Below are 20,876 nucleotides of genomic sequence, written 5' to 3'. Positions count from 1 at the left end.
AATGTAGTGCCTTCATGTATAGTAGTTATATGAGGAGTTTTAAATACATCTGCACATTCTGCGCTCTCAAAAATAACTTGTGCCACAATATTGGTGAATATTCTCCACACTACCAGTAATCATTGTGCTATTAGAGTGCCTAATGCTTTCTAGAAATAATTAATAATCTACAACAGATTGTTGTCAACATGGCTTTTGTTCGCCTTGCAGCAGCTCTGCATGCTCTAGTTCAGTCATTGCTTTTCTTTACTGATTGTTGTTTATCTTTGTTTATCACCTGCTGTTTATCATCAGTTGCCACCATAGACAGCTTGAGGAGGGAATATGTGTAAGTAACATAATAATAATAATATTCAACAGGCTTGCCATATTGCCACCCATCTGCTACTATTGTGGAAATATGCATGAGTTATGTGAGTTAATATATGTATAAACTACAAAAACAAGGAGTTGTGTTAATATCGTATTGTGCTGTACTGTGCCAAATTGTTGTATATGGATCAGGTGTTTAGAAATAATTTGAGGTTGTTGGGCAGAAAAAGCAGTCACAACAGATTACTAAAAACACATGATTTAAGAAAGAACATAACACAGGATAATATGCAAAAAAGGTTAATAGACTGACTTGCTTCTCACCAAAGCAAAGTGGGAGTATTGTTTTGTTTTTCGTTTCATACTTTATAATTTTGTTTTATTTTCAATATGTAAAGAAAAATATCTGACCCATTGATTGCCTCAAATTAGATAAAAAGTCAGCTTCTGAAATAAAGTTTTATGGGGGATAATATGGGCTGTTTAGTACCTAAACTGTTCGGATTAAGACAGTTATGAACAAACAGTCAGTATTTTACTTTGAAATTTTACAATATTCCGAATGTTTATTTCACTATTTTAAGATCACATTATTTAGAAAATACCAGAGTGTTAACATAAAACAGAAATTTCTGAAAGTATATTTTTAGCTTTTGATCTTTTATTATAATTCCATGGAGCTGAGAAAGCAGAAAAATCCAAATAAACATATTTCCCACTCTAAATGTACTAAAAGAATTATGTTAAAAACTAAAAAGGAAATAAAATAGAATTCATAAGCTCCTGGTTTTAACATGGAAATGTATTGTAATGTATTATGACTGAATTTTCAGAACAGATACAATTTAACAGATACAATTTGCACTCCTCCTGCATGAACGCTGTTCATGCAGGAGGATTGCAGAATTTACACTGACTTTTATGAACCCAATGAAAACAGCTGTATATGAAGTCAATACATAATGTGGGAGGGTGTGGGATTTTTCCTCCACTATATGTCTGTTTTTATTTTTCCAGCTCAGAGTGAGCACAGCAAGAATCCTCCAAGGAGGTAGGGCACGATGAGGAGGGATGAGAGAAACACTGATAGGATGGCTGTAGGAGGGCAGGCAATGAGGCAGAGAAATGAAGGAAACAAAGTCATTGATCGTGTGTTTGTTGGCTCTGCAGAGAAGCTTTTGTCATACCTTTTCAATTGACTCTTTTTTTTAGATGTCTATAATGGTCTCAGTCCACAGTAGAACTGCAGTCTATGACTGCATATTATACTGCATATGTCCATGTTTTGGCTATATTATTTGTCTTGTTTTCAGTTTCACCCTTTTGAATGTCATTAAACCTGCTGATGACAACGTTCAATGGTCTTCAAAGCTGTTATATGAGATTAGTGTTAGATAGCCCTTGCATTTAACATGCACCAGTAAAGTATTGCTCTTGTTTGTAGTTTATTTTATTTTTTTATTATTCAGTTTGAATATATAAATAATTTGCATTGCTGCTGTGCTTGTAACTTTTTTGTTGTTGTTGTTTTCAGACAGGTCTCTCTAGTAAAGGAGATCTTGTATCTCAATGAGACAACCTGTATAAATAAAGTTTGAATAAAAAAACAACACACAAGCCCCTAAGATTGATTTGATGAAGTTGTTGTTGGTAGCATGATCTGGGGGATTTCTAATAAATCGTTAAATTGTATCTCAATATAAATTATTAGTCCATAAATACAAATCAGAGACTATTGCCTTTAGCACATATGGCAAGAAAAACCAAATGAAAAAGGAGCTTTCCTTTAGGCGGTTAATATTTCAAAAGTGTCGTTACTCCTATCCTATTTTAAATACATCAGATTTTGCAGATTTTGTCCTGTGAATATTTCAAAAGAAGACATTAAACAATAAAATAAAAAATTATACAACAGTTCAAAAACATTTAGCTAATATTGACCATTCTTTAATACAGGTTACTGGATCCTTTCATATATTTTCCTGTTCCTAATTCTTCACCTGTCTACCTAAAGTGATACTTCAAGATTTCTAATTAAGGTCCTGTTTTAAGGGTATAATTGCTTCATATATTATCTGCAGTAGATAACTGATAATGTTCTTTATGTTTATTATTGTACATGCTCAATGAGTAATTAAATTTTTTTTGTTTGATAAAAAAAAAAAATCTTAAAAATATTACTATTTAGGGCTGCAAGGTGGCGCAGTTGGTAGCACTATTGCGTTGCAGCAAGAAGGTCCTGTGTTCGACTCCCGGCTGGGGGTCTTTCTGCATGGAGTTTGCATGTTCTCCCTGTGGATGCGTGGGTTTTCTGCAGGTACTGCAGCTGCCTTCCACAGTCCAACGATATGCCTGTTAGGTTAATTGGTCTCTCTAAATTGCCTTTATGTGTGTGAATGAGTGTGTGCATGGTTGTTTGTGTGTTGCCCTGCGATGGACTGGCGACCTGTCCAGGGTGTACCCCGCCTCCTGCCCATAGACTGCTGGATATAGGCACCAGCTTCCCAGTGACTGCTATCATATTTGCACTGAATGGGTGTTAACACAGGACCTGATGATTATTTATAAAGGAAATGGACTTAAGAAGCAGTGTGGCACCAATTATCTGGTGGGAGTTGAAGCTCCGCCTCACCGGACTCTCCGCCAGGCGTTCCCAGCAGACCCTCAAGATGTGTTTGGGTCTGCCAGGTCTGACCGGCATCCTCCCCCACCATCAGAGCCAGCTCACCACCTGGTAGTGGTCAGTGGAAAGCTCCGCTCCCCTCTTCACCCAAGTGTCCAAGACATGCAGACGCAGATCAAATGACATGACAACAAAGTTGATCATTGAACTGCGGCCTAGGGAGTCCTGGTGCCAAGAGCACATATGGACACCCTTATGCTTGAACATGGTGTTAGTTATGGACAATCCATTACGAGCACAGAAGTCCAATAACAAAACACCACTCGGGTTCAGAATGGGAGGGCCATTCCTCCCACCCACACCCCTCCAGGTCTCACTGTCATTGCCAACATGAGCGTATAAGTCCCCCAGCAGGACAAAGGAGTCCCCCGGTGGGTCGCTCTCCAACATCCCCTCCAAGGACTCCAAAAAGGGTGGGTATTCTGAACTGCCGTTTGGTGCATAAGCACAAACAACAGTCAGAACCCATGCCCCCACCCATAGGCGGAGTTAGGCTACCCTCTCGTTCACTGAGGTGAACCCCAACCTACAGGCGCCAAGATGGGGGGTAACAAGTATGCCCACCCCAGCTCGGTGCTTCTCACCAAGGGCAACTCCAGAGTGTTACAGTGTCCAACCCCTCTCAAGGAGACTTGTTCAAGAGCCAGAGCCGTGTGTCGAGGTGAGCCCAACTATTTCTAGCCAGAACCTCTCTACCTTGCACACCAATTCAGGCTCCTTCCCCAGCAGAGAGGTGACATTCCACGGTGACAAGAGCCAGCTTCTGCAGCCGAGGATCAGACTGCCAAGGTCTCCGTCTTCGGCCGCCATCCATACCATATTGCACCCGACCCCTTTGGCTCCTCCCATGGGTGGTGAGCCCATTGGAAGGGGGACCCACATTTTCTCCTCGGGCTGTGTCCGACGGGGCTCCATGGGTGAAAGCCTAGCTACCAGGCACTCGCCAGCATGCTCCACCTCCAGGCTTGGCTCCAGAGTGGGGCCCCAGTGACCCACGTCCGGGCGAAGGAACACTGTTTCCATCTACGGTAATCGTCATAAGGGATCTGTGAAAAAGATGTATATTTTATTTATTTTAAAGCAATACCTCAAAAATATAACTTCCTTGTGTGGCAGTATAGCCATACAGAAAAAAAAACAGGCAATAAATCAGAAGGAGACTTCGATTAGTAAAATCTGATACTTATAGGTGCTTCATTTCTATGTTCATACCATTATATGCAAGAATAAACCAAATGGGAATGTCCAGCCATCATACTGTTTGTTCAGGAAGGAAACAGGTACAGTGTCCAAGAGATCCTCATGTTTTTGTAGCAAGTGAACTTTTGGGTCAAGAACAAGACTCAAAGACCTTGTGAAGATGCTTGCTGAAGCTGGTAAGAGAGAGTTATAATCCACAATAAACCCAGCCCTTAACTGGCATGGGCTGAAAAGCAAATAATGTCAAAGACCCTAATTTTTGGAAAGATTTCCAGTGGTTTGAAGAAACTTGAAGCCAAGAGAAAATGCTACAAAAGGGACTACAAAAGGTACTGTATTGTACGGTAACTAAAATTGAAATATTTGACCATAATGACCATTATTACATTTGGTGGGAATTGGAAAAAGGTTGCAAGGCTGAAAACACAATGCCAATTGTGAAGAATGGGGTTGACACATCATGTTGTGTGGATATTTTGCTTTGGAAGGAACTGGTGCACTTTACAAAACAGATTATTATCATTATTTAGAAATATCAAAGGAACATCTCAAGACATCAGCCAGAAAGTTAAAGCTTGGACACAGATTGATCTTTGAAAAAGATCACTACAAGCATATGGACAGATTAGTTATAAAGTGGCTTAAAGACGGTCAATGTTTTAGAGTGTATCACGCAGTCTGTCCTATACAAAATTTGTGGGCAGAGCTGAAAAGGTGAGCTGAGCAAGACAGGATGTATGTAGATATCTGGTTTAAACAGTATATGAAGACAGAGAAGTGAACAACAAGATGTTTTTCCATAGTATCAAAATTCATTCAGAGCTATGTGGAAACAAAACCTAAAATGATTTTTCAAATGAAGGATGTATATGCATACTATATGCAAACTAGAAGGTTTAGATGTATGAAATAAATGATTCCAATATTATATGTGATAGATGTGGAGCATATGGGTACAATATTGTATGTAAAAATAACTCAATTTCTTGAATGTTGATAGTGCTATCACAGCTTCAAACGAATGAGGTATATCAGGATGAAGGAAAGCCAGGGCAATAGATCAGGGTAGATACATCACCATCCCCAAACCCAATAAAGGGTATCAAACCTAATAAAAAATAACAACCTATAAATAAGGTGAAAGAAGATAACTAGAAAGAAACTTCAGCAGACTCACTATGATACTGTTAAGCTTAACTAAGTTTACTGTCTGACTGACTTGAAATGTGTGGGATGTTGTCTTATTGTGTTGTTTATTATTTCTCTGGATTCCCATATATGTTTACACTTTATTTAATTAAAGGTGCAGCACACAGTTGCACATTCTACTTTATTACTGTATATTTGCAAAATGGAAAAGGGGATTTCTTTCATGACTGACAAAAAAGTTCACAATGTTGAAGAACAACAAGGAGTCAGCTAAGAAAGTTTTTGATTTGAATATTATCTCAATGGCTCGTAGGCTATTTACAATCACCAGTCAGTTTTGCCTCTGCTCGTTTTTTCATGGTGTGACCTGCTACTACCATTTCATGGGATCATTTTTTTTTTTGGTGAAAAGAGACTAATTACCTTTTCAGTTGTTGTTTAGTTTAATTCTCCTCTTCAGCCTACACTTTCATGGCAGCAGCACAATTGTAAAAGATATTCAAAATTTATAATTAACTGCATGTTTTGCTTAAAATTGATAGAAATTTTTAAACAACTATGTACTCCTAGTAAGTGTGCTAATAATAGCCATGCTGCAAACTTCATCTATGGGGGCCATTAAAATAAAATAAAAAATGTAATCCTCAACAGCACTCACTGTAGAGATTCTTGGCTACAAGATGATTAAGCAAACAAGTCACAGACAGCAGTTTCCCCACTGAAAGAAAAGATTGAAAGGCAAGATTAGGGCAATTCTGACAGCTGTTAGCCTACAATCAGAGCAACTGCAAGATTCAGTGAAGAAGAACTTCTCAGAAATACAGTAAACTAGCCATTGAGGCACTGGAGATAGCCAAACTAAACTCGGACCTCTGGATACCCACCTGAAGATTGAAGGAGGGAATAGAGGCCATGAATATAAAGAAATGATGATTTCTTGATACATAAAGGGATTCACATAGAATTCAGTGTTAATCCAGAAGTAATCCACTTCTGAATGCATAAAAGTATTCTATTATTGTACACATAATATTGCATTTACTTGTAAAAACCTAAACGTGCAATCATTTAAAATAAATTTGAAGTCATCTTCTTTATGACACTAGTCTGGTTCCGCCTCTCTGCTGGCATGGATGCTTTCTCCACTTGCTCCGTTTGCTTTAATCATTTTACTCTTACCTCTGTATCTCTCAGCCAAAAACTACAGAAAAGGTGGACTAAACTACTTTAAATCGGTGACACTCAAGGATTTTCCGGAAGATTTTTTTTCGAGGATTTTTTTATTTTAAAGCTTTTGAGAGAAGGATCAGACAACATTAGGTGCAGCTGCCCATTTCATGGCAACACAAGCTAAACAGTACAAGATGCCTCCATTTTCCATAGATGACTACAACAAACCTCTCTAGAAAATAGCAGTGATGGAAATGAAAATTCATTGGCTTCAAGTGAAAGAACAGTAAATGAGAGTAAACCAGCCAAATGTTCTTCCTGGAACTCTCTTGGGACAAAGCCAAAAGATAAATCCCTTTCTTCAGATCTGGTGATATGGCTAACAGGAAAAAACCTGCACCTAGATGAAATCCCCTTTGCCTGTCACTGGAGAGAAATGTCTCTTCAACCCTGGCATCAAGGGAAGACTGCAGCAGACTGTGGTCACAACAAATGATAGAAGCAAACCAACTAAAAACACAGGATTTCCATGAGAAAATCAGCAGGCCACACACCCTAATAGTGAGGAGCCATGAATGAGATTAAATGCTTTTGCAGCAAGAAAAACACCAAAGTACCTAGTTTTGTCAATTATAATAATAACATTTTTCAGTCATTTGAAATAGGTTGAATTATAACATCTTAAGAAAATAATGTACAGGTACATCAATACAAAATTTTATATGGTGAAAAAGTTCAATATTTTTGGCCCCATTACACATCGATTTAAATATTTCAAGCCTTTATGCCTTGTAAGGTTTATCTTGGCTTACAGATAATAAAAACCAAAAATTCAGTGTCTCAGAAAATTGCAATATTACATAAGACTTCTGTGTATTCCTTCTCTTCTTCACACTTGCTTTCCACAAAGAAAGATGTCAAATGTACCTTGACCCCCTCTTGTCCCACCTCAGCAGCTTACCAGGAAGTTTTATAACTTTTTCAAATTGCACAAGGGCTTCTTTTTTATGCTTTTGTTACCTCAGGATTCATGTGACAATTTAAATACACCTCACACTCGCCCACATCTAAGCTCACTACATAAGCTGAAAAGGTTTTAGAAATGCCACCATTTTGCATTCTGTCTCAATTTAAGCCTCTAAAAGTCAAATATGACACCTTTCGTGTCTTAACACCTCACTCTGTGTATCAGTCAGCAGCACTTTTTAATATTTAAAAACTTATTTCAAGTTTTTCATAGAGGATGGCAACAGGGGCACTAAAGCAGATAATGGATCATTTAGCATGAAAAGGTTAAAAGTTTGCATCTGAAATGGCAGGTTGACGATAAGGGGGGGTGGCCTTCAATGCTTCTAAAGAAGCAAAGGGCAGGATGAATGCCAACCAAGTCATGTGGGAAAAAAATAAGTCATGCTGAAATTCCTAAAACTGGAAAAAGTTCTTTAAAACTTTCAGCTCAACTTTTGAAAAATAGTCAATGTCGGCCCCTTTCTTGAATTTACCCAAACTATTACTACATGGATTAACTTTTTTAAAGGTAACAGATTTTTGGATAGTTAAGTTTCAATAACTTTAAGGAATTTATCATTTACTAATCTAAAACAATAATTATTTTATGCACTTTTCAGAGCTTTATGTTTAATCATTTTTTGCAGTGAAGATCAAGTACCAGTAGTAATCTTTTATAATGTCTATCCATCCATCCTTTGTCTATACCCACTTACCCTTTTTTCTTTTGGGTAGGGTGGGGGTGTTCTATCTCCAGTGGCCTTTATTGCGAGACACATCTCCGGTAACCTTTAAAACACTTAAATAAATTAAGAGATTCAGTAGTGTATTAGACTAAAACACAAAGAAAGAACAACAACAACAAAAAACATTTAACATCAAACGCTGTTTAGATTACTTTTTTTTTCTTTCATTTCGAAATGTGTAACCTATCCTATTTTGTCTATTTTGCTCTCCTATCTGTTATAACCACAAATGTATTAAGATAAAAACCATTTTGTGTTGATATAGTCCCATCCTGCTTATCTTGTCAGGGTGGACAAATATGGACGCTGCATGAAATGGCCTTGTCTCAATTGAAGGTCAAAATAGATCAATGAGCAAGAGGAGAAAACTGGGGATTATTGTCATGGTAGTGGTGTAAGAATGGGAAACAGAAGAGGGGAGACAGTGTTTTCTTATAATAATGAATTGAAAAGATAAGAGATTTGCTGCAGACTCCCATTATCTGTACCATGAAAAAGCTACAACTTTGCAAAGACCTGACCAGAAACTTGATGTGTGTGTGTAAGAGGGAAAATATGTTTCCTTAGGTGTGTCAGTGATTTACTTTCACTATGAGCTTTAGAATTTATATATATGCCTGTGGGGAAAAAGATGATGGGACATTTATATTTATAATTGGTTTTTACATTTGTTTTTATCTAAATCAACCCATAACTTCCATACCATCGCCCTCTTTCCTTTTTACAGGCTTTGTGTTTTTAATGTAAGACCTGCATACATTTTTTGAATATCAACAAGCATAGTTGTCATGATTTGAGGGTGTTTGTTTTGGTTCTAGTTATTCTTATTTCTAGTTTACATTTTGAATCTTGTTTCTGTTAATTATGTTCCTGGTTGTGCTTTTGTTTGTTTCTAGTTTATGTTCTGTATATTATGTTTTCTTCCAATTAGTTTGTATCATTGGATTTCTGTTTTGCCCGCTCACCTTTTGTTCTCCCTGCCTCTATCAGCCATAGTAATTAACTTCATTCAGTCCACCTGCACTAAAGCAATCAGTCTACCGGTTTCATCTGCGCCATGCTCTTCTTATTCACTGCCTTGATGTTTACTCCTCGCGGAAACATTGCCAAGTCCTTCGTTTATGCCAAGCCGGTTCTACCGATGGTTATGTCAAGTCTGGTCTGCCTTTGTTCATCCACGCCTGCATCTGCAACCATGTACCTGCCAGCCTGTTTGTCTTCTTTTTGATTATTAAATCTTTTACTCACACTACGCTGCTTTCTGCTCGTCTGCATTCTGGGGTCAACTTCCAAAAAGACCAAAACCTGACAATAGTTCATGCAGTGAAGAGGTCTGTTGTGACAAAAACAGATAACATTCATTTTATCAAATTTCTTCAATTTCCTACACATTTCACATTTTAGGTCATGCAAAATCACCAAAATCTACGTTTGTTGTATGTAAAGACAAATAATTGTAGAATTAAAGAAGAGGGAAAGAGAGAGAGAGAGAAACGTTTGATAGGTTTACAATGGTTATGTGCATCAAAGCGAAATTAGAATGAAGTGTATTTGTTTGTATTCTGTTTGGTAAATCGTCTAATAGGCAAAAAAGAAGGCAGAGATCACACATCGGCTATTAATTTATGAAGTAATAGGTCTAGAATGAGGTCCTGCATGTCCTTGTAAAGTAATTCTAATGTAATGCTAATGTACACCTATAGTTTAGAAAAGTTTACTCTCATTTAGCTTTTAGCTTCATTACTTCTAGGGTAGTAAACCCTACTACAGTTTGGAGTTTTAGCTGTGACCACCTCTGTTTCCAAATGAGTGTCCTATGAAGCCTAATTAACACCTTGGCAAGAAATGTTGAGCTAATAGTTAGGGGTTTAGTATAAGAAAGGTGGCTATAGTTTTACCTTACTAGATTCCCATGACATCATATGCTGTATACAAAAGTTACTCCAACACAGTTTCAATTATAAAACCACAAATTGGGCTTTCTAGCATGCCTTTTTCAGCTAAATGCTAAATTCACTTAAATGGCTTTGCACTTTGCATGCTCAGTTTAGTTATTCCATCAAATGACAGTAAGAAGTTAACTATCCTATATAACCACAGGCATGCAGCTGATCTTATAGGTCCTGTCAGAATAATTTTATTCTATCCATGCTTTTTAAGTTTAATTCCAAAATATAATCAACAAAAAAATGCTGTAAAATCTTAAATTTACTGGGTTAAAGCTGCTGTTACTGATTTTGTTTTGTTAGGCAAGAGACTAGAACAAACTTTATCACTCATTTTAGTGGTCTGTGGTAATTATTTTAGTTCACATTGTTAAGATAGCCTTTTAGCTGCTAAGTAGAGAGGACAATCTAGCACTAACTGTGTTTAAATAAATTTTGACCAAGGAACTGGTCGTCAAGTCAATAAAGACAGGCATATGTAATACAATGTGAAGACAAGATACACCATATTCCCAATGTATCTGCTCACCCATCCAAATAATTTAAATCAAGTATTTCAATAACTTCTGTAGAGCCACAGGTGTATAAAATGAAGCACCAGGCATGCAGACTGTTTTTGTGAAAGAAGGGGTCACTCTCAGGAGCTCAGTGAATTCCAGCATTGTATTGTAATGGGATACTTGTGCAACAAGTCCAGTTGTGAAATTTCCTCACTCCAAAATATTCCACCATCAACTCTCAGTGGCATTATAAGAAAGTGGAAGTGATTGGGAATGACAGCAGCTCAAAAAGTAGTAACCAAGAGTAGTAGGCCACATAAACTGATGGAATGGGGGCAGCGGATGCTGACGTGCTGATGTTGCTGATTTTCTGCAGAGTCAGTCGCTACAGACCTCCAAACTTCATGTGGCCTTCAGATTAGCTCAAGTGTGTAGTGCATGGGGACCTTCATAGAATGGGTTTCCATAGCCAAGCAGCTGCATCCAAGCTATACATTACCAAGTGCAAGACAAAACATTTGATACAGTGGTGTAAAGCATGCTGCACTCTAGAGCAGTGAAAGCACTTTCTTTGGAGTGACTAATCACATCTCTCCATCTTGTATTCTGATGGACAAGTCTGGGTTTGGCGGTTATCAGGTAATTGTCTGACTGTATTGTGCCAAGTGTAAAGTTTGGTGGATTATGCTTTTCAGGACGTGGGCTTAGCCCCTTGGTTTTAGTGAAATGAGCTCTGAATGTTTGAGCCTACCAAATGATTTTGGACAATTTAGTGCTCCCAACTTTGTGGAAACAGTTTGGAGATGGTCCCCTTGCACAAAGCAAGGCCAACAGAAAAATGGATGAGAGAGTTTAGTGTGGATGAGCTTGACTTGCCTGCACAGAGTCCTAACCTTAACCTGAAAGAACACCTTTGGGATAATTACAGCAGAGAGCTAACCTTATCTTCCCACATCAGTCTATGACCTCATACCTGTGCTTCTGGAAGAATGGTCAACAATTCCCATAATCACACTCCTAAACCTTATGGACAACATTTCCAGAAGAGTTGAAGGTGTTATAGCTGCAAAGGGTGGACCAGCTTCATATTGAATCCAATGGATTATGAATGGGATGCCACATTCATATGCGAATCAAGGCAAGTAAGCAATTACTTTTGGCAATATAGTGTATTTGGAAGTACTGCAGGGTCCTTGTTATATCCTCAAATAGGTGCTCTTTTAAAGCTCAAATTACAGTGTGTTGACTTGTTTTGCCTGATGCCTCTTGCTTTTAGTAAAAATATGTCAGTAGAAAGAAAAAAGCAAGTGATCAAAGTAAATACTTAAAACGAAATACTTAAAACATCTTTATTTTACATGGTGTTTCCAGAAATAAAACACCAACTGATGGCAAATATGCGTGGTCTTCATCAGGGTCATTGTCTGTTTTCGCACACACTCCTATTCCGTGCCGTTTAACCAACTAATTTAGCAAACTACAGTTCACCAATCAGGAAAGTCAAAATCCTTATTTTTTATTTGTTTTGACAATAAGATGTAATCCAGCCAGGACTGCATTGGTTTATATTTGATTCAGGACAAGGTTAGCAAAAAGACCCAAACAGGTATTTTCTTAATGCAGTACATTTTTGGTGTGCATTACCGTTTCTGAGTTTCTACTTCAAAAGCTGGATACATCAAAGTTAATTTCTAACGTAGAATTAAGAAAACTGCGGTGTATGAAGCAAGCTAGTTTCTTGGGAAACAAAAAGTAAGAAACAAGTGAAAATGGGTAAAATTAAAAAGGTGGACGGTAGCTGAGTGATGGGGATGTGAGATATACAGTAATTGACATTCAGAATCTGTGTGTATGCGTTTCCATGAGAGCTGGTTGCAGAATGCCGCAGCGTCCCTGTAACTCTCTCAGTTATCAAACTAGCTGACATTTTTCAAATCATTGCTGATGACTACAACATTAATTAATCCCCCACCTCTTTCTCATGTCTTGTCTTTCTCTGTTCCCGATGCAAACCAGCATCATGCATTGGCATTGAACTGTCTGTTGATCTGTTTGTCTACTTTCCTTCCTCTTTGTTTCTCCTTTTCTTAACCTCTGCTACCTGCAGCATATACATTTTTTTCCAGATCAATAAGTCAGAGTCAGTGTGAAGTGTCTGCTTCGAACACTTATTGTATCACTTGGATGCTCAGCACTGCACAGCAGCAAAACCTTCCATCATATGTCTGCCTCACAACTCCTCCACTCTACCTTTAGTTTCAACAAAATGAGTACCACAGTTTCAGTCTGAGATTAACATAGACTCATAATAAATGAAAGGTGTTTTAAAGAGACATAAGAAACACTTAATGATTAAGTAAATGACAACCCCTCCAGAAAAGGCAGTAAAACCAAAAGAAGTAATGAAATAACACATGACGCCTAATTATGTTATTTAGACAAGAGTAATAAGTAATTTATACATATTAGAAATATAATAAACTGAAGAAGATACAATTTTCTCAATAGAAAGAGAACCAAAAGAAGAGATAAAAAAGGCCTAATTATCTTTAAAACTGCTCTGCTTTAGGCAGTATTCTGCAATAAAGTGCCACTGTTAGTGATTAGCTCCATTTCAGTGGCTTGTCATATAATCAGGCAAATGTCTAATGTCCACTAAGGTTGCATTAAAGATAATAGAGTTAACTAAGCTGTCTATAAACATTTCAAGAACAACATAAATTACTTCCCCCAATAAGACATTTTTGTTGTAGAAACATGACACTCTGATATGACACACTGATATCTAATAAAAGAGATGGAGCAGTTGTGGAACACAACTATGTTATTAATGTTGAATGTATTTGTGCCTGTAATTCAACAGTTTTTCAGGCTGAAATCCTGAACTGAGCAATTACGTTCAAAGTACCTGTTAGGAGTATATAGTAAAGGACATTGGAAGGGCAAACTGTTTTCTCATTCCAAGCCAAGATGGATTTAGTTAAGCTACCAGTGTCTATTTATGTGCTAGTTTTTTTTTTTTTCTTGTTTTTTTGTTTGGCAGTATACCAAATGCTGGGCATAAGTTCAGCTGATATAGCCACTGGATTGAATGATTTGTCCCCTTTCAATAGGGACTGAGAAACCAACTTGCTAAAGTGCCCTTCATCAAGACGTGTCTGGAATAGTGCCCTTATTCATTGTATTATTTGATCATTGTTGTGAGTGTTCTGTTTAATTTGTTATAACTCCCACTTTATAAACCGTAATTCTTTCAGCTTTACTAAAAACGCCCTTTATTTGATTTCATTTCCTAGCATGCCCTTGAGTAAAGCACAGTGCTTATCTAACTCAACCAAGCTATTTAATCATTTCATTTTGTTTTTCCCACTTTGAGTCACAGACTGAGCTACTGACCCTTTTCGCTTCAAGGGCAATGACATCAGCCATGACCAAAGCACTCTAAAGCAGTAATTTAGGGATGCAAGTTTTCAAATGACAAATTCATTGGTTGCTTGAGAGTGAAAAAAATTATTTGAGCCTGAAATATATGTGTCTCCATACCCAAAATAACTATGTGATAAGGTAAGGTAAGGTATGTTAAAACTTCAATGTCCCCAACGGGCAAGTAAATTTACAGATAAGAGTCTGATTAGATACTAAAACATAAGCAGAGAAGCCGCCGAGAGGCTCATGGTAACTTGGGAGGAGCTCCCACAGCTCATGTGGCAATATTTGTTTGCACAAGAACTATTATTTGTACTCCACAATCCTGTCTTCATGGAAAAGAAGCAATAGAACAGCCATTCTTTGAAAGAAAAGCAGAAAATCATCTCGAAGGTGTGCCCCATACCATGTAGGGTCGACAGCAAAGAATGTAGATGAAGTTTATTTCTGAAGATGACACAAAACTGTACTTTTTCGCCTATATGCAAAACACCTTGTGTGACGGAAACACCACACATCACCCTGAAATCACCATCCCACCAACAGGATTTAAACCTGTTAGTGGCTCCAAAAAACTTGAAACTTTGGCCAGGGGAGCGCATTCTTCTAGATGGAATAACATCTCACCAGTGTTACACTGGTAAGGCAGCTCTGGTTGTGTGGTATATATTTGGTGTCTTGGTATATTTATGTGCTAGTCCAGACTAAATTCTAAATCGTATAGAGAATCAATAGCAAGACTTTTCAAATGTTCTTTGTCCAGTCTGACTGAGCTGAACTATTTTGCAAAGAACAACATTGAAAAACAGAAGTCAATTTTCTTCCTTACATTTGACACTTGTACATTCATTTCTGTTGGTCTATCACATGTTTGTGTTTGTGGTAGCAATGTAAGAAAATCATAATTACTAAAATTATGTGCAGATTTGTCCCTACACCATTTTTCCTGCTCCTACCATAACTAAAATTTGTTTGTGATTTTTCAGACTAGAATCTCCAACTCGGACCCTGACGCTAGAGGCTCCCAGAGGGGTAGAGGTCAATGCTGGAGTAGGAGACTTCACGGCTTCCTGTAGGAAAGACCTCCTTTTGCAGTCCTCAGATGGAGAGGTCAGTTTGAGTTTATATTGTTTGTGTTGGATGCATGAAGGATGAATAGGATCATGTGCAAGAAAACTATTCAGCTGAGATGCTCATCATAACAACAATGTTAAGGTTGAAAAACTAGAAAAATTGAATTGTTTGTGCTACTGTGTGTGGAGGCTGTAGATTGTGTTGCACCCCATTGTAGTGGGCCAGCTTCAATAAAGTACCTTATTAAGCTAATGAGCGTTATCAATCCAAGTGACCTTGTCCTCCTTTCCTACCCTCCTCCTCTCGTCACTACTTTCTTGCACTCTTCAATTTGGAAGAAGTGACTTCATTAAAGCTGGTTTGATGAGGTTCCCTGTCAGTTGTTGCTGCTGGTGTGGGTATGTGTGTGTCATTGTTAGCCTGTTATCTCACTGTCAAGCTCGCCGCATAGGAGCCTGCCACTTTTAGTGAGCACCAAAGCAGACTTTGCTATTATCCCTATGAGTGTTCATAAGTGTGTGAGTGTATGTGTGTGTCAGCCTGCCATATTGCTTGTCCACTGGAGCATAGTGTGTCATTAACTTAGTAATTAACAGAAGAATGACCCCCTCGAGTTGCATGCACTGTCATTGTCAGTCACACACAATTTGTTTTTTTTTGTTGTTGCCTACACACCCCCAAATTCTTATGCGCAGTTATGCAGCAGTGAAATACACTAAAGCCTTCAAACATCCATTCATTTATCAGTCAGATATAATCTCAATTCCTCCTCGCAGTGGAATATTTTCAAGATGCCTTTACTCCAGAATTTCCAAAGTGCATATCAGTAATCTCTATATGCACTTAATTTGTAGAGTGTCACTTCTAACTGAAAATTATATAGTACTTTAATATTTTTGATAAAAATCTGCAGATAGTCCTTGTACAATGAATACTCAACTTATCCTGACAGCTAAGCTTAACCTATTTGACTTTTATTGTTTTTATAAACAGAGTGAAATATTTGATCCTCATCACACCTGCGCTGAACATTGGTTAACTTGACTAGTGCCTTCATCAACCTGTTATGAATTTCCAGACACAGAACGATTGGATTATTGTTTTACTGTAGAATTATTATTTCATCATAACTTTACATGGTACTCCTTCAAAACAACTTTAAGAATTAAAAAATCCTAAAATCTTATTACTATTTATCATAGATAATCTTCCAACTTTGAATGATGTATATAACAAATATTACCTCCCCAAATAACTGCTATGTTACACCTTATCCTGGCTATTGGACTACTTTATTGGCCTAAGCAAAATCTGGACTAATATTTAAATCTTTAAATCAATGTGGCATGTTCTACTGGGTTCCTTCCCACAAATAACACCAATAGCGATGTCGATTATTTATTTTTTTGTTTGCTTTCCCAAATACAAGTCAGGTGATGGCTGTCAACTACACTCAGTTTCCACGCTTCTTGGGCTTGTCTAGTTTCTCCCCTCTGGGCCTCAGCACACTACTTTAGATAAGGACACGGAGACTGATCAGAAAGACACCACAGCTTGTGCCAATCACCCTCACCTGCTACAGTTCCCTGATCCACTGGATAACCACCTCTTCTCTGCAGCTGGGCTAAAACCACCTGTTGGTTACAATGCTAGTGTTTGCTTTGATTGTGTTATCTCCTGTGCCTTTTCGACTTTGCAGTTTCTCCATTTCAACTCATCTCTTTCTCTTCTTCTCTTGTTTCTATAGCATTCTTCTTTCTTTTTCTCAACTTCTTTGTCATTCTCTCTGTTCTCATCTCAGGCCTGCATCTTTCTATGAACAAGCATTATGTCATAAATTTTCCCCCGCTGGAGTTATACATTACTACAGTGTATATATATATATATATACACTGCTCAAAAAACTAAAGGGAACACTTAAACAACACAATATAATTCCAAGTAAATCAAACTTCTGTGAAATCAAACTGTCCACTTAGGAATCAACACTGATTGACAATCAATTTCACAGCTGTTGTGCAATTGGAATAGACAACAGGGGGAAATCTTTGGCGATTGGCAAGACACACTCAATAAAGCAGTGGTTCTGCAGGTGGGGACCACAGACCACTTCTCAGTACCTATGCTTTCTGGCTGATGTTTTGGTCACTTTTGAATGTTGGTGGTGCTTTCACACTCGTGGTAGCATGAGACGGACTCTACAACCCACACAAGTGGCTCAGGTAGTGCAGCTCATCCAGGATGGCACATCAATGCCAGCTGTGGCAAGAAGGTTTGCTGTGGCGGTCAGTATAGTGTCAAGAGCCTGGAGGCGCTACCAGGAGACATGCCAGTACACCAGGAGACATGGAGGAGGCCGTAGGAGGGCAACAACCCAGCAGCAAGACCGCTACCTCCGCCTTTGTGCAAGGAGGAACAGGAGGAGCACTGCCAGAGCCCTGCAAAATGACCTCCAGCAGGCCACAAATGTGCATGTGTCTGCACAAACGGTTAGAAACCGACTCCATGAGGATGGTATGAGGGCCCGACGTCCACAAATGGGGGTTGTGCTCACAGCCCAATACCGTGCAGGACGCTTGGCATTTGCCAGAGAACACCAGGATTGGCAAATTCGCCACTGGCGCCCTGTGCTCTTCACAGATGAAAGCAGGTTCACACTGAGCACATGTGACAGACGTGACAGAGTCTGGAGACACAGTGGAGAGCGATCTGCTGCCTGCAACATCCTTCAGCATGACCTGTTTAGCAGTGGGTCAGTAATGGTGTGGGGTGGCATTTCTTTGGAGGGCTGCATGGCCCTCCATGTGCTTGCCAGAGGTAGCCTGACTGCCATTAGGTACCGAGATGAGATCCTCAGACCCCTTGTGAGACTATATGCTGGTGCGGTTGGCCCTGGGTTCCTCCTAATGCAGGACAATGCTAGACCTCATGTGGCTGGAGTGTGTCAGCAGTTCCTGCAAGATGAAGACATTGAAGCTATGGACTGGCCCGCCCGTTCCCCAGACCTGAATCTGATTGAGCACATCTGGGACATCATGTCTCGCTCCATCCACCAACGTCACGTTGCACCACAGACTGTCCAGGAGTTGGCGGATGCTTTAGTCCAGGTCTGGGAGGAGATCCCTCAGGAGACCATCCGCCGTCTCATCAGAAGCATGCCCAGGTGTTGTAGGGAGGTCATACAGGCACGTGGAGTCCACACACAATACTGAGCCTCATTTTGACTTGTTTTAAGAACATTACATCAAAGTTGGATCAGCCTGTAGTGTGTTTTTCCACTTTAATTTTGTATGTGACTCCAAATCCAGGCCTCCATTGGTTAATACAGTTGATTTCCATTGATGATTTTTGTGTGATTTTGTCAGCACATTCAGCTTTGTACAGAATAAAGTATTCAATGAGAATATTTCATTCATTCATCTAGGATGTGTTATTTGAGTGTTCCCCTTATTTTTTTGAGCAGTGTATATATATATATATATATATAGGCACCATGGAGTAAGCGGTAGAAAATGACTGACTGACTGATCTATCTACATGTGCACACACAGTATATTTACCTCTTTTTTATTTCTGTCCGTTTTTCTTCTCTCCCTGTTAGTGTCCATTGTCTCATTGTATTCATTCATTCATTATCTCTTTCTGTGTCTGTTTTTCCTGTGTCATCTCTGCATAAATCACTGGCTACTCACTGATGAGCAACAGTAGCATAAAGCACAGTGCAACAAGGGTTGCGGTTTGGACCTGCAACGAGGCTTGATATCATGAAAGGCTTGAGAATATTAAGAATTTATGATTCTCTGCTTCTTAACTTCTGCTCCCTTTTCTACAGCACTCTTCAGCCAGATACAAAAAACCCCTGTGATCACCAAGGCACAGCTTCCTAAATGCCAGGAGAATCTTACCAGCATGGTTAAATGTATTCACAAAAGGCTCAAATTACTCACAAAAAGAAACATATTTATCAAAAATTGAATTGATCGTGGCCATGGTTGTCTAGCTTGTTCTTTTTTTTTAGGGGAAAGTTCAAAGGTGTAGTGCCAAACAGGAAAATTCCATTAATTTCACTAGATATGTTTTCCTATTTTGTTCTGCAGTAAATAAAAAAAAACTATGTACTGGAGATGCACCAAGAAATAAGCAGTTGCCCAGAACAGGAGAATTTTTACCTTGAGCCTTATCTGTTTAGGCACCAGTTGGATGCACTGTTAAGGTTCTGTAACAATACTCTTCAGTAGGGAGGGTCCGATATGATACTTTTCTGCTGATACCGACGTACGATAATTGTATTGCTGCTGTGGCCGATATCCGATATTTGCGGATATTAAAATGAATGGAAATTTTTAATATTCATACTAATAATAATAGGAAAAATTCAGATTAATTTTTTTTTATTGAAAATGCAAATTTGCCTTTAAATTGTACAATCACATTGCACTGGCCTTAAAATGTTTAGGCAAAGATGTAGCAGGAACATTTACAAAGCCCCTGTAACAACAAACAGCCATAAAAAAAATAGAAGCTCAGCTTATCTGACTGTAAACCTATTTGATGTAACTGTCAACATCCACCTTCAGTTTTAGGTATGAACTTAAGTGTGCTCACGAATGCGTGCAGCAACAACCTTGTATAGTTCAGGTAGTCCAGTGTCGGAAAAAAAATGGCGATACGGTATGCTGTAGCGGGGCTCAGTGTGTTCCATGAGCCGATGAAACCCTGTGTTCTCTACTATAGAGAAAGGCTGGTCGTCCAGCGCAATCATTCGGTTATCCTTTTTGTTATAGATATGGCTTTCGCTGAATCATTGCTGAATTTCTTTGTTTTCTCCAGTGCTTGTGCAATAGTTCCCTGTTTATCGGTAGCTCCGGGCTTGCTTACATTGGCTTGTTGCTGGTATTCATTGTACACCGATGGGTGTTTATTTTTCAAATGTGTTCTTAAATTTGTGGTATTGAAAGACCTTGCGTGCTCACCACCCCGCATAACTTCACCTATGCACGAATTGCATATTGCTATTCGGCTGTCTTCTTGGGATACCGTAAAATACTTCCAGACTGCTGACATGTTGGCTTTAGCGTTGACCTGCCATTAAACTTTAACGTCCGCATGTGTGAATTGGAGCGTCTCCAGCTGCGTTCAGGGATTGTTTGGAATCCCGCAGTCACACAAACCAAACAATATGACATCGGGGAACATTTTTACTCATCGGACCGATGCCGATATAAAAAGAAATTAGATATATCGGCCAATAATATCTGCCATGCAGATTTATCCTCCATCCCTACTCTTCAGTGTGGAAGTTGCTGCTGAAAGATGATTACACAGAGTTAGCTATTTTCATTATCAATGAGCTGTTTAACTGAAGTCAGAGGAAGCGTTGAGATGTTAAAAAATAACAGGATTTAAAAGCCTTTGAGGAGAGAACACGACTGAGCAGGAAACTGAATGGCTAATAGGATATTTTTTATCCTTTTGAACCTTTAACCCCTGTCATGGAATATATTAGGATGTTGGACCTTTAGATCATTCAATTCCATTGAATTCAATTCAGTTTATTTATATAGCGCCAATTCACAACACATAGGCACAACTCAAGGCACTTCACAAAAGTCAGGTACATACACTCCAATTAATCCTAACCATTGAACAGTTCAGTTAGATT

At 38.7% G+C, this 20,876-nt stretch overlaps 1 protein-coding gene across 1 annotated transcript in view; it reads left to right on the top strand.

Moving 5' to 3' along the window:
* Window positions 1–20,876, top strand: part of LOC124869050 (zeta-sarcoglycan) — a 520,530-nt gene that overhangs the window by 473,257 nt on the left and 26,397 nt on the right. Inside the window, exon 7 of the mRNA XM_047366758.1 lies at window positions 15,127–15,250. Coding sequence (XP_047222714.1) covers window positions 15,127–15,250 — 124 coding nt within the window. The remainder of the gene's footprint in view (window positions 1–15,126; window positions 15,251–20,876) is intronic.

The sequence above is a fragment of the Girardinichthys multiradiatus genome, chromosome 5 (genome assembly GCF_021462225.1).
Source record: "Girardinichthys multiradiatus isolate DD_20200921_A chromosome 5, DD_fGirMul_XY1, whole genome shotgun sequence".
In the NCBI taxonomy this organism is placed as follows: Eukaryota; Metazoa; Chordata; class Actinopteri; order Cyprinodontiformes; family Goodeidae; genus Girardinichthys; species Girardinichthys multiradiatus.
This window is presented reverse-complemented; position numbering and strand designations above follow the sequence as displayed.